Source organism: Onychostoma macrolepis, chromosome 04 (assembly GCF_012432095.1).
Source record: "Onychostoma macrolepis isolate SWU-2019 chromosome 04, ASM1243209v1, whole genome shotgun sequence".
Lineage (NCBI taxonomy): Eukaryota > Metazoa > Chordata > Actinopteri > Cypriniformes > Cyprinidae > Onychostoma > Onychostoma macrolepis.
In genome coordinates, this window is record NC_081158.1 from 32,631,736 (window position 1) to 32,645,800 (window position 14,065).

Here is a 14,065-nt window from a genome sequence, read left to right on the forward strand (position 1 = left end):
TCTCTCCCTTCCGTGCATCACACGCAATCTTAAATGAAACATGCTCTCATTTCAGAAGGAAAATCTCAGGAACGTTTGCTCAGAATGATTAAGGGAACACCCCCTTCTTGCTCACAAAAATAGACGCAGAACTGCAGGAATAAATGAGAGGGTAAATGCAGGAATGTGAAGATTCTAACATTAAAATAAACAGACTATCTACCTCTAGGAACTGCATTAACACTTCGGTTTTGAATGCTAATTCAGTTAAATATTACCGAATTATGATGATATTAACATTTTTGGCTGAACTCTAAATTATCCTAAACCTCAATGGACAAAATCCAATTCTATTTATTAACTCAATGAGTCTGAATGCAAACAATTACTAATATAGTTCCTAACAATTTTCAGCGAGTAATGGCAAATACTATTTATATATTCAATCATTATTTAAGCCATTTTAGATCTACCATCTGCTACTAACTAAAGTCACATCTGAGTAAATTGAACTTGTAATTCCGAACAGTAAAACAGATTTTGTCGAATGTCAGATTTGGCTGGAATACGCTTGGACAGCTGGTTTATAAGTAGTGCACTATTGCCCTCTAGTGGTATAAAAATACTTGATCACTCACCAAATTATGACACAGGTTCCCAACCTAAATTATTTACTACATCACTCTTTGGGATTTAATCATCTTTAGCCTTTCTATATACATATACATATACATATTAATTATATATATAAATAAATAAATAATCAATAATACATTTAAAGTCTCATTTTATATATAGAATCAATCATTTGATGAGTAACACCATATTTGATGAAAAAAACAACTCACAAACCTTTTAGTTCCGTCACAAACTCCTGCTTTGGAAATCCTGTTATATGATAACGCGAGATGCCTTTATATGTCACTTAACAGAAAAAAATAATCAATGCACATTTGTCGATTTCTCTGTTTATTGTTGGTCAATACATTCATTTTAACAATGAGAAATAAAACGTCTACCAACTTTTATCCGTCAAGCCTCCGGAAGGCTAAAAAAGAAACTTGGATCTACAGTTTTGCACAGTGAATGTTTGTGAAGACCTGTTAACCTTTCTGTAAAATGTTAACAGACAAATGAGGAGAGAAATATAATGAAAGAAGGATCTAAAACTGATAGGAGACAAATTCATCAAAGAACTGCAGTGGAAAGGCGACTAAAAAGATCTCATAGAAAGCATTTAGCATTGGCCTGCAGTTTATATAAGGACAACTGGTTGTCTTCCCCAGAGCATGTGACATAAACATAAAAGATACCTTTCCCTTAAAATAACTGAAGTAGAATCCGAGTTCATTAAGTTCCAGTGGTCTTCGGTGTCCACCGTTTCCTCAGTAAAAGAAAAGAAAAACATCCAGATCTTACTCCATACGACTGCACTGAATACCAATGAGCCCGACGGGTGTCAATAGCAGACGTTCAGCTGCTGTCTGCAGGAGTTCAATGCCCTCTCACCAAGAGCCTGTGTGCCTTGAGCTCCACCTGAGGCTAAACCTGCTACAACGGGATCCTGGAACAATCGTCTACTTGGTTTTGGATGGAAATGTCAAATCTTATTGATGGCAGCGGGTGAATGGAAAGCATATGTATTTCCTCTCATCTGGTTGATAGAGTTAATAGAGTGCAGCTGAAAACACTGTACCGTTACATTGACATACATTCTCCTGTATGGATGATGGAAAAGCTCTTTCTGAGGTTTTCTCATATCCCACTTATGGTTTAAAGTTTTTTGTTAACTTTTTGTAGTACAGCACTGTTTCTTTTACTTTTTTAGTGGTTCTGATTTTCTTTGTGACTCTCACTGTCCAGTATGTCTTTCCACAGTTGCTGCAAATCCAGTTTTCTGTCAGAAGATATCTAATAAAGAGAGACAGGAGACACAAAATACTATCATAAATCATAAAAAACCATGATATTCTTTCAAGTGTCTTAAGTAAGTTCATGGTCAGTTAAACTGAGCCATTTTATAGTAGGGATGCACCACAGTTACAAATCTGGCTGACACCAGTAAGCCAGTAATTACTTACATGTTATGCTATTTTGTCTGAACGAATAACAAAAAATCCAACATTATAAAGTAAAATGAAACATTTTAAATTCTACAAGTAAATTTAAGCACAACATTATTATGAAAAACTGATATTCATTTTGAGATTTGCTAAAGATTATATTAAAGAGTGTTTTAAAAAATTATTTTAAAATATTTTCTTTCCCCTTATCTTAAGCTAATCTAAATGTAAAAATGCAACATTTAAAAATATATAATTAAATAATATCCGTCAATATCCGTCCGATATGGAACCGATATCATAAAGTGCAAGAGACTGTGAGCAGCTGAATGGTTTCCACTGAATGGACTCCAGTACATTATCACTTAAGCAACTCTCTGCCACATGTCAACTGGGAGTTGGCGGTAATCCAGCCTTCATGTGTTTTCATGTTACATATAACTTACTGCAACCCAGAGACAAACACAAGGACAGACCCAGAGGAACAAGTGAAATGCTAACTGTCAGACTGACATATGGACTTCTACCACAGGGAGAAAATGGGGCATTAATGGGGGAAATAGCAAGTCAAAAAATGGACATGTATACACAAGGCAACTCTGTCACCTTTATTTGAAGATCAGAGAGCTTCTCTTGTCTCTCCGGTCCTGTGACAGAGCGGCGTGATTAATACGGCACGACTGAGCCGAGCCCTGTTTCCAAGGACACGGATGAGTTATCTTAATTGCTTCTTAAAGAAGCCCCCCTCACCACTCAACCGGCACCCCAAGGGCTCTTTAAACCTTGAGGTGAGACCAGGGCAGCCTAATTTCCGGGGCCTTGCTGTGGCATCCATGCTTCATTCTTCCGTGCAGGAAGTCCACCCTGGGATTTCTCTCATTCATTAACAGCAAAGCTGTGGTAGCAATCCGCCAGCCAAAGCACAATTCCTTTCTCCCACTACAACACACCATCTGCTGTACCATCAAAGTTCAGACAACAGGAAACAGCTGCACACAACCTAGTGATCTGCCTACCTAGACAGTCTTTTAAGGCATCATAAGCTCACTCCCAATTAAGCATCAGTATTTAAACTTAAGGTAGGTAGCATTACACTGCTGACTTCTAAAATGTTTTGGCCAGATCAAAGGCAGAATTGCATGCAGGTTTTGCAAAGAAGGCAATTGCAGAATGTTCTGTGATGATGTAATCTGGCTTCTAAGATGTTTTGATCAAATTCGAAGGCAGAACTATGTATCTTCAGCTAAGAAAGCAACTGCAGAATGCATTGCAATGAGCTAGCTGAAAAGTGAAAGTTGGTGAACAATGCAGGAGAAATGTCAACAATAAATACTAGTATTTTATTCAATACCTTAAAGTGTTGAGAATAATACTTTGTGTATGCTAAGTATTGCTCCAAAACGTAGTTGTTAGCTTAGCAACTCGCTAATGTCCAACCCTACTGGGATCAACTTTAAGTCAAGGAGGTAACGTTCCTACGGAGTTATAAAAACATTACTTCTGAATGTTCTCTAAACGTTCAAAACATCCAGTTTTTTAAATGTTTTAAAAACATTTTTTCTTAGTTTTGGGAATGCAAAGGAAACATTACGGGAATGTTCTCTGAATGCTCTGAACTCTGAAAGTAGTAACATTTAAAGACGGTTAGACGAATGTTTAACTAAAATGTTTCAGGAAAAAAAAAAGATGAGAACATTATTAAACATGTGAGAACATTATTAAACATGTTCATTTTGAGAACATTATTAAAGACCAGATAACTTTGAATGTTCCATTAACGATAATGCAAGAACGTTTGTTCATAACTTGGGGAGAACCTAGGGTGGCCAAATGGCACACGTCCTGGCCAGGATTTTAATATTGCCTAAAACATCCAAAGTAGTTTGACCAATAACATGCAGGTATTGAACATAATCAACCAATCGTGGCGCTGCGTGTGAGAAGGTGAGATCTACAAAGAACGATCAAAGCGATGCAAATATGCGCACGTTTTGTTTGTTCATTTGACCTGAAGCTTCGCTGCGCACCAATCAAAAAAGACACCAAAGTAGGTGCGAGAGCCATTCGAGAGCATAAGGAGCCGTCTGCTCTGCTCTCTATAGCTCTCATGAATGTCACACAACAATCTACCTGTACAGTGCAAACAGCCAAAACCTGGATATTTTGGGCAATATAGAAAACCTGGCAAGGACGCATCCCGTAAAAATGGCCTGTATGGTCACCCTAGTAGAACCTTGCCAAAAAGTTCGGAGAACGCTCCCTGTTAGCTGGGTCCCTATAGTAGAGCATTCCATATTATTTACTTATGAGGCTTTGTTCCAATTAGTATCCTGCCCTATAAGGAACTACAGTACCTATGGAGGAAGTAGACAGCAAGGTAGCTCACAAGGGTTTGGAACAGAGTTTGTGTAGCGCATTGATTCAGAGGCACTCACCAAAGCATGACCTTGGATCTTGTTCTGATACCTGCGCTCCTGGTTGCGGATTTCAGGTGGCTTCTCTTGTGCAACCCTAGATATCTTGTCTTTTTAAAGCTCTGCCCACAGATGTTGCACACGTGCAGAGATTTCTTGGTAGCCCCCCCTTTTGGGCTACTAGGCTTTAATTTTTTGTTATGGGTCACTTCCTCGTTGTGGCGCTTCTTTTTGTTGGTCTTCAAGGTCTTTTTGCCCACTTTGCCAGGAGCTTTTGGAGGCAAGTTCCTGCGTGTCAGATATGGTGAAGTGTGGTTGTGGTGGACATTCACTTCTTCTTGTCGACCTTGAACTTTCTCCTCTTCTTTGTTCAACACGACCTCCGCTGGCTTCTTGACGGCGTAGCTCTCCAGCGACTGGGAGATCCTGCTCAGGTAGGAGGACTTCTTCTTGTGGAACTCTGAGAGATGGCGTAACACGTCCCTCTTGCGGCGTGTCTTGTAGCGGCAGAGCGGACAGCAGTAAAACTTGACAAAGAAGTCCGTGCCATTATCCGTGTGCAACTCAATGTGTTTCTCTAGGTTCTGCACGGAGCTAAAGGTCCGCCTGCAGAGCTTGCAGAAGTGTGCCTTAAAGTCAAAGCCTATGGAGAATTGAGCCTTGGATGAGACCTTGTCCTCCTTGGGGCTCTTCTGGCTCTGGAAGTCAGAGGAAGAGCTGAGACTAGTGTTGGGATTGTCTGGAACTTTACTGTTGGGCATTTTCTTGGAGCTGGACATGGAATCACTGGAGTTGGTTGTGGAGCCAGAAGATACAATCTTGTGTACAGTCCATAGGTGTCTTCTAAGGTGGCCTCGAACCCTGTACGTCCTGTTGCAAATGAGGCATTTGCAGGGGGCCAGGTCTTTGTCACAAGCTTCTTCTGTTGGCTCCTCAGGTTCTTCACTATCCTGATGCCCCTTTTCTGCATCTTCCTCTCCCTTTTCTATGTTCTCACTCTCATCTTCCTCATCAATAAAATTGTTCTCCTCTTCTTCCAACTGGACCTCCTCCGTGTACGGTTCCTGGCTGTTGGAGTGGTAGTGTCTCCAGCTGTCTGTGGTCGTGTGGTTTGCGCTCTGAGATGAAGGTGGCAGGTCATCTTCTTTGGACAGGTACTGGTACACGGCGTTCTGGTTGCCAGCAATGGGCTCCAGGTTCAGTATATATTCCTCTTTATCAGATCTGGGATAGATAGCTTCAAGAAGTTCTTTTATGCTCTTCTTGCCATCTCCAGAAAGGCCTGGAACCGGAAGTAGACCTTAGTTACAGGGGCCATATTATAGAAAAATGGCATTCCTTTTTTTGGATATTAAAGAGTACTATGTAGATATACTATACTATTTATTACACCTAGTTCACCTAGACCAGGGGTCTCCAACCTTTTTTACACCGCGGACCGGTTACGGTTTGAAAAAAAACCGTTGTTGTTGTGGATAGGGTCTTTAAAACAGCTCTATTCATTTATACTGTTATCAGCACATGTTGAAGTAGAGTCGTCTCTTGTCTCTGAGATAATATGCGCTGTTAATGCAGTGTTAGAAAACTCTGTCAGTTTTTTTACTTTCACTTTCTGTATAACTGAAGTTAAGACGATCGCTGGCATAACTATTGCGCAAAGTTTGCACGTTGCTTGTGTGATATCCATTGGCTCGCCTTCTACTGTATAAACTACATGAATACATGAAAGAGGAATCAATTCGGTATGCCGCACTGTCTGAAACATGTCTCTATGCTTGTGCGCGCTTCGGGTGTGTGCGAGTACAGCTCGCAAGTAACGAATTGAGTTCTGTTTCGTTTCTTCTTGTGGTTTTAAATAGACTGAACGTGTACATGCCGAACGGTGGGGTCTGGACCTGGTCCGTATATCACGGATCAACTGCGATCCGTTTAAGCCCTATGACAGATCAGAGCAATCTTTTATTTACTAATTTAACCATCGTCAAATTGCTACTCGATATCAATCGCATACAACGAAAATAAAGAGTAATTAGAAAAATCATTTACGCACAATAAATAACAGAGTGTCATATCTATACACATTTTCCCCAGAACAAATTCTTCCACGGCCCGGTAGTGGGTCGCGACCCGGTGGTTGGGGACCTCTGACCTAGACCATTAGCTGAAACAATGGGTCATTGATAAATCAATCATTAACATGATCATCAGCATACAATACTCAACAACTTGACAAACTCTGATTAATAGCAGTGTGAAATATGTTAGCATGCAAAGTTTAACCAAACAAATTTACATACAGAACTCAAAACTTTCTTTCCAGTCTAAAAACAGCCTATATTGAAGCCAATCTGCCAAAACAACATCTTGTGGAATGAACAACACTATGAACAGGCAGAATTGCAATCACCAATCATCAATAGTGCTTTATTGCCATATGTCAATGAAAAAAAAAAAACTTAGGGTAAACTCAAAACCGGTCTTTTAGGAGAGAATGAAAATAGAAATGCAGTGCTATACTAACCATCAGGTTCAGGCATTCGTGTGAAACAATAAATTTCCTTGTGTTTGATCAAATTGGGAAGGCCACGGAAGAGACTGCGGCAGAGTTTACATTCAAAGATCGTGTCCACCTCTTTGAGGAGAATGTGTTTCAGCTGTGCAGTACCTAAAAGTAAGTGCAAGAGGGCAGTGATTAGACTTAATGGGATTCTGTGTTGGCTCAGTTAATGTTTGTGACGACTGGGCTTAAATTCTCCACATAGTTTCCATTTCATTCTAACTGTTCAGTCTACTATGATCATAAAGAGAAGAAACAGAGGTTAGGTAACACATTGTGAACAGAAACGGCACCTGTGCGGAAACATTCAATGATCTGCTGGATGCCAGATTTGGAGGTTAGCAGCGGTGTTTGTAGCAGAGGAGGATCTCCAGGTTCCGTGGAATAGACTGCAATAGAAAAACAGTGTCATTATTTACAATATGCACACTAGACGTTTGAAATGTTCAGAACAGATTTGCTGCTGTAAACAGAGAAAAGGCATAAAACAGTATATTCTAAATGCTCATAGTGAAGGTTTTTCCTTTGCATCACAGAAACCTCATCCAATTAATCATGCACCTCAGTTATAATGCTGCTTATCTCTCTTATTAACACCTATGACAGTCCGTCAGGCTGAATCTCTTTGAATAATCCTCTCCAGACAAACTCATTATACAGAAATGATGATCTGAAGTCTAGTTTGCTGTGCTCATGCCAGTATGTTTCGGATGGCAGATCTTGCCGATATGAGTCATATCCATTCAGAGGTTCAGCTTGTGCTTTCTAAATGAGACTTTATTAAAGTTTGCATTATTGATGGCCGTTGCCTGCGACTGTCTAGATGAGTATTTGCGAAAACGTCTGGCTCTGAAACAAAAGCTTTGATTCAATACACATCTCCATTTTTCCACTGGATAAATCGGATAATATCTCTTCTGTTTGGGTTACGTATGCCAATATTTCAAGGTGGTGATTAATGAAGCTCTAGTTTGTGGAGACTATTACAGAAAGGACTTTTATACAAATATCACTAGCATTATTATTGCTCATACTCAAGGTTATGGATCTGAACAAACACTACAGCATCATGACGGTGAGTTTGCACAAGCAAAACCTGTTATATTTTCTTAAAAATCCAGAGAAGTTAAAGAACAGATTATCTTAAACGACTCTAAAAGAGCATTTTCCATCGCAAGAGCTACGTAGGAAAATATACGCAGTGGGAGACAATAACTCTTCACTACGCAAGGAGGTGAAAAATCAATCGTGTGTGAAGATACAGGGCATGAACACAGCTGTGGATAAAGCGACCAAATCAGTCGTAGATTGATGATGGGGATGTTGGTGAATTTATGGCTGGACCAGCCAGCAGAGCCCAGCGGTGTGTTTACAGCGGCCCTCAGAGACTCGCCTTATATTGGAGGTGTTTTATGACTGTGTGAGGGAATTTCCTAGAGGAACGGCCGGAAATTTGCCAATGTCAAGATGGCTAGGTGAGGAGGTAGCAGTCAACACACACTCAGAATCAATCTAGGGCTCTGCGGTTGAACATTTCTGACTGATGTTTGGTTGGTGTGATGATCTATGCGTCAGTTTCCACTAAACAGTTCTGTCTGTACACAAGAGCCAAGTGCCAGATGAGAGAATGTTTTTTTCTGGTAAAGAAAACTTGATTTACTCACTAGTTTGCAGACAACATTACATAAAAGCGTTAAAAAATATTTAAATTATTTGGTAAGTTCATGGTACGTTTATCAGAAATAATATATATATTTAAAAGCTGATAAACTTGAACTTAAAGTTACCTTGGCAACTAATTGAAATAAATATGTTTAAGTACTAAAATTACTAAAACCAAAGCTGGAATAAAAAAAATTTAAGCTATATAGATATCCGTATGAATATATACGTAAAAATGACAAAAGCATATAAGAAAGACTACCAAAGCTAAAATTAAACTGAAAAATGAAAACATAAAAATAAAAGCTAGTTTAAAATACTAAAAATAATTTTTAAAACCTACTATAAATTACAAACAAATTATTAAAATGAAAACTAAAATTATAAAACAAAAGCTAAAAAATATATATATATATATATATATATATATATATATATATATATATAAAATAAAAGACTAAATAATACTAAAATAACTGCTGAGATCATACAAGGGAAATCAGCTAACCTGGAAATATGAAAGGAAAAATAAACAAGTTTATATTTATTTTGTTATAGAAAAGGTTTATTAATCTATCGTAGTTTTGTATGCTCAAAATTAATGTTGGAATTGAAAGGAATAAACTTTCTTCGAAGCATATAAGATATTTAAATTCATTTTTACCATTAGTAAAAACAAAGCATGAAAAAGTAACGTGAACAGGAAGTGAAACTGCTACATCCTATCACTTTCACACAAACCTCAAGCCCCTCCCCTGAACCCATCCCTCATCACAGGGGGCGTGGCCTACTGACCTCCCAGTATAACTTCATTCACAATCCCCACACAAACACTTTCATTTCAGCATCATGCTACAATTATAAATATGATAGAAATCTTTAAAAAGGACAAACAAATTTATAAGGAGCTGATCATTACTTGATAAAAAGCCTTTGACAATTGCACTTTGCTTGATTCAGTAATCTTAAGTGTAAGTTACCACCCTTTCACACTAGTTTATGTAAGTGTGTGTAAATTTATCTTCCATTATAGGAGCAGGCTGAGGGGGGAGGGGCATGACCTCTCCTCTGTAAGGGTCACAGACTCTAGTGACCCCTACTGAGTGAGGGACAATAGCAGGCCATGAAGGAATTTGCTGTAATCCTCTAACAGGGAAGGATCAGAGTCGATGGGCCGCTTTTAAAATGCATTTACTCTTGTTCGGATTATGTCCATTCATGTGGACCGGTCAGAATGGATCCCAATGGTCAAAAAGCGTGCAGTATGTATTACATGTAGTACTCATTTAAGATTCAATAAACAGGCAGAAAGCGGAAGTTTACCTAGCGTCTTGCTCGCATGGTCAGGCCCGGGCACAGCAGCCTCACCTGTGATCTCATCTGTCTGACAAGACTTCTCATTGGCTGGGTTTTCCTCCATCTCTAAACCACCTCAAATGTGTCTCTGTGGAGAAAGAGAGAACAGCAGGGCAATAAACAGCGACGTCAAACCCTAAATGGCACTGTGGAGAGCTATTATAGCATGATAAATTGACAAAAACCTTTAAATCTAGCTTATTATATGGTACTATAATTATTAAATTACTAAACTTAATTTATAAATGTATAATATGTCTGATTATTAAATGCAATTATTGTTTATCGGTCTAGATGCAGTGTCAGACATCATGTCTTTTAAATTAAGCTTTATTCCCCCCAATTTTTTTTTATATCTAAAACATGCTGCCGCTTTTACCCCAAAGTGACTTCTATAATGCAATTAACATCAAAACACACAAAAAAAATTCAAAGCAACTTTAATTGTATGGTGCATTTAAATAAAATAAATTTGCATAAAATTGTATCATTTATGTTTGTTATATACTTTTTTTTTTTCCGATTCTGACTACCATTCAATTTAAAGAACTTGTTGTGGAGTGACAGGAAAATACAATACATTTATAGTGTTAATAAAACATTTAATGTTCTTTTTTTTTTTTTTTGCTGGTATTTTACTCTTTTCTGAATGTAATAATAAAATGTGACTGATGCATATTTGTGTTTTTTTCTCTTAACAATGCAATTTTGACCCAGTGAGGCTTATTTTCCGGAAAATATGATGGATGTAATTTTGTACTTTTTGAAATTTTGATTGTATCTGTCATTTTGTTTGTCCATTATAACTTTGCTTTTAATGCATTGAAAATGCATCTGCTTTATGTGTCTGTCTCTTTCTCTCCATCCTTGTCCATTTTATAACACTTCCTTTGCCCTTGAATAAAAACATACTGGTTGTTTAAGATCCTACTTCAGATGTCTATCACCCAGTAAATGTTGTGCCTGTAAAAGACCCTACACACTCAACAAACACCACTAACTGACACAATGCAATTCAAATGCAGCAGCAAGTGACACTATAATGCAATAAGATGAGTGCTTTTTCATGGCTAGCAGCTAACTAAATGCAATTTATTTATTTAACAAAAGGACAAATCGTGTCTAAGCTCTGGTCACCATCAACCTTTACTGAATGGAAAAGAGCAGCATGAACATTCTGCTAAACATCTGCTTTCGTGATCTACACAAGAACAAATGTCACAGGTTTGAAATGACACGAGGGTGAGTAAATGACGACACAAAATTCATTTTTGGGTGAACTATCTCTTTAAGCAAGATCTCTAAGAGTCGCCCTCTGCTGGAGTTTGGCTGAAAAACAACAACATATGCTCTCAGTCTTGACAATCACTGAAGGTTTCTACATGACAAGCCCATCGAAAAGTTAATAGAAGGTCAGTCTGTCTATATCTATCTATCTCTCGCTCTCTACATATTCCAAAATGCATGCCAGTTTTTTTGTTTTTACTTACAACCCAACCCTAAATATGCATTTCATGACATAAAATAAGAAAGAGAAACATGTGTTTGCTTCTTGTTGACAACAGCCTCTAAATGAGATGCATGCATTGTGTTTTATTATAGAGAACAGGTGACGGTTCGCCTCGCATTTGCACTCTTCTTTTTTCCAAACAGTGATTCTCGTGTGGTGTCATTGCTTACATTCTAGAGGCAAGAATGTAATAAGACATTAAATATTGGGAAGAATCAATGATAAAATGTTAATCATCTGTCACTGAAAAAAACAATAATAAACCAGTAATCTGAATACTTTGGTGTGTTTATGGTCGTATTAACAATCGGAAGTGCTGACAACTCAAATAGCCTCCACTTCATGTGCCTTAAGTGTCTGAACCGAAATTATCATCATAATCCCAACAACATCCATCAACCTACAAAAATGCTTTTTGTGTAAACACTGTCAAAGTATTCCGCTCATAACATGGATGATTCAGCTATGGAAACTTTTCTGTCCCCTTGGGTGATTTAAAAGAAAACATTTTTTTTTAAAGATTATAATAACTTTAAACTGTCTCTTAAATGAGTTTTCCTCATTTATAAGAGTTTGAAACATGAATCTTGACAGATGTTCTCTATTTCGGGACACATATCAACTACCACTGTATAAATGATTTACAACATTGTACTTCAGACTTATTCCTAAAAATAAAAGAATAAAACATCAATGTTTTCATTTTGATTTCATCTAAATTTGTCATTTTCTATAACAAAGATCATACCAAGTAAGTATTTTATTGAACAACTGATTTTAACTTTTAAAAAGTTACTTTTATAACATATAAAAATCATTGGTTCTTGTAATTGAACCTTACATTTTATTTATTTATTTATTCATTCAATCGATCAACTTATTTCCTCTATCTTTCCTTTAATGTTTTTTTTAAACAGATTTTAACACTTGCTGTTTTTCTCATTTATTTCTTATTTCGTTTATAAAAAAATAGCTTTATTATAAAAACTCTGTTGTTAAAAAATTCATTGGCAGCTAACTTAAGTCCAACTTGATAGATTTGCAAAACATGTTGACATTTTAATATAATATGAGTTACATGATTATGACATCACACAAAGCGCAGTCATTACATCACTTTACTTCTGCATATGTACTAACTTGTAAACACAAACTCAAACAAAATCTCCTGAAAACATACTACATACTGCCAGTCCCACAATTCATAAGTGTAAATTAATAAAAGTTGTTCTTCATTACTGTACTTAAGTATTATTTTGAAGAATATTTACTCTGTACATTTAAATGACAACACTTAAGTGAACACAGCTGACAATCAGTCTATAAACTGTATTCAAATGCCAAACACCTATAATAACAGCTGCTGATGGTTTCATGTCGTTTTCATTTACCGATTTCAGTTTGGCATCCGGTTTTTCCTACAACTCTACATAGTGATGAAGGCATTGAGAAATTGTGACTAAACGAGCTGCTTTACAAAGCAGTTAACTTGCTGCTAAACCTATCATTTCACGTGGAAACTTTTTCTTACTTCCACTCAAGTATGTTCTCGCTCGATACTCTGACCTTTGATTGATTATGATGTTGTCACGGTGTCCGACCCTTCACTTGAGCCTGATTTCTCAGTATTTTCCCCTCCTCGTCCACGCCACGAACGCGTTTGAAACTACCAAAATCAACGCGAACGAACCAGACAAGGAAGAACCACTCGGCAATGCGATTTAAAACCACAAAGGGCGACGATGACGCATAAGGAAAAGCATAAAAGACGTCACGAAACACGCAAAACAAACTTTACAACCCATAGACCCCCAAACAAGCCCAACCAAACCGAACCTGCGTGAGTTACGAACTGCTGCGCTGCGCTTCGCTCGTCGTTGCGCGCGGCGCTGGAGAGCCTTGCGCCATTGCGCGCTCTCTCCTGCCTCACGCATGATGAAAATGACCACAAAACACAAACAATTTATTTAACAACAGTCATCTGCATCCTATAAGCCATCTAAAGCCTGCCTAGTGGTGCACGGAATCGAAACCGAGCCGTCTCTTCACCATCCACCGACTGAACAACAAAACCGTGACGCCATTTTCTGCAAAACAACCGCGTTCTGGGAGGAAACGCGACGCTTTTACGTGTTTAAAACGCGTGCAATTCGCTTCATCCAAGGTTGTGCGGCTTAAACGAAGCTTCTGGTTGTTCTTACCGATATAATCCGCGGATTCCCGGAAGATAGGCTACTTCGACTTTGACTTTAAGAGCTCTTGGAAGGTGCGTGACGCCTCCACCACATGCACGTGTCCTACTGAGCAAACACTGGAGATCTATCAGGGTGCCGTGACCTAGTGCTTCGAGATCCGATCCGAGCCGGTCCGAGTCGCGAACTGTAGCCAAAGAAGACATTTAACCTCCTGGGAACTAAAATCTGCATTTACAGTAAATAGCTTTGACTATCATCATGCAAATGCAAATTCAAATGAACTTACTTAAAACGTAAAAGTTTCCAAAAAAGGACATTTTTGACAGTAG

General features: G+C 38.1%; 1 protein-coding gene across 5 annotated transcripts; it reads right to left on the minus strand.

Moving 5' to 3' along the window:
* Window positions 1-936: 936 nt before the first annotated feature.
* On the minus strand, window positions 937-13,971 carry znf800b (zinc finger protein 800b). 5 transcript variants are annotated; one of them, XM_058774183.1, is made up of 6 exons: window positions 13,743-13,971; window positions 10,044-10,119; window positions 7,307-7,402; window positions 6,978-7,121; window positions 4,478-5,738; window positions 937-1,890 (listed from the first exon to the last, which is right to left on the minus strand). In XM_058774183.1, coding segments are annotated over exons 2-6 (1,554 nt in total). In that variant the 5' UTR covers window positions 10,096-10,119; window positions 13,743-13,971; the 3' UTR covers window positions 937-1,889. The 5 variants fall into 5 exon arrangements, with proteins under 5 accessions (XP_058630166.1, XP_058630163.1, XP_058630165.1 ...); XM_058774180.1 differs by having other exon boundaries at window positions 9,999-10,119; window positions 13,743-13,969; XM_058774182.1 differs by lacking the exon at window positions 13,743-13,971 and adding an exon at window positions 13,378-13,664 and having other exon boundaries at window positions 9,999-10,119.
* Between the last annotated feature and the right edge of the window lie 94 nt (window positions 13,972-14,065).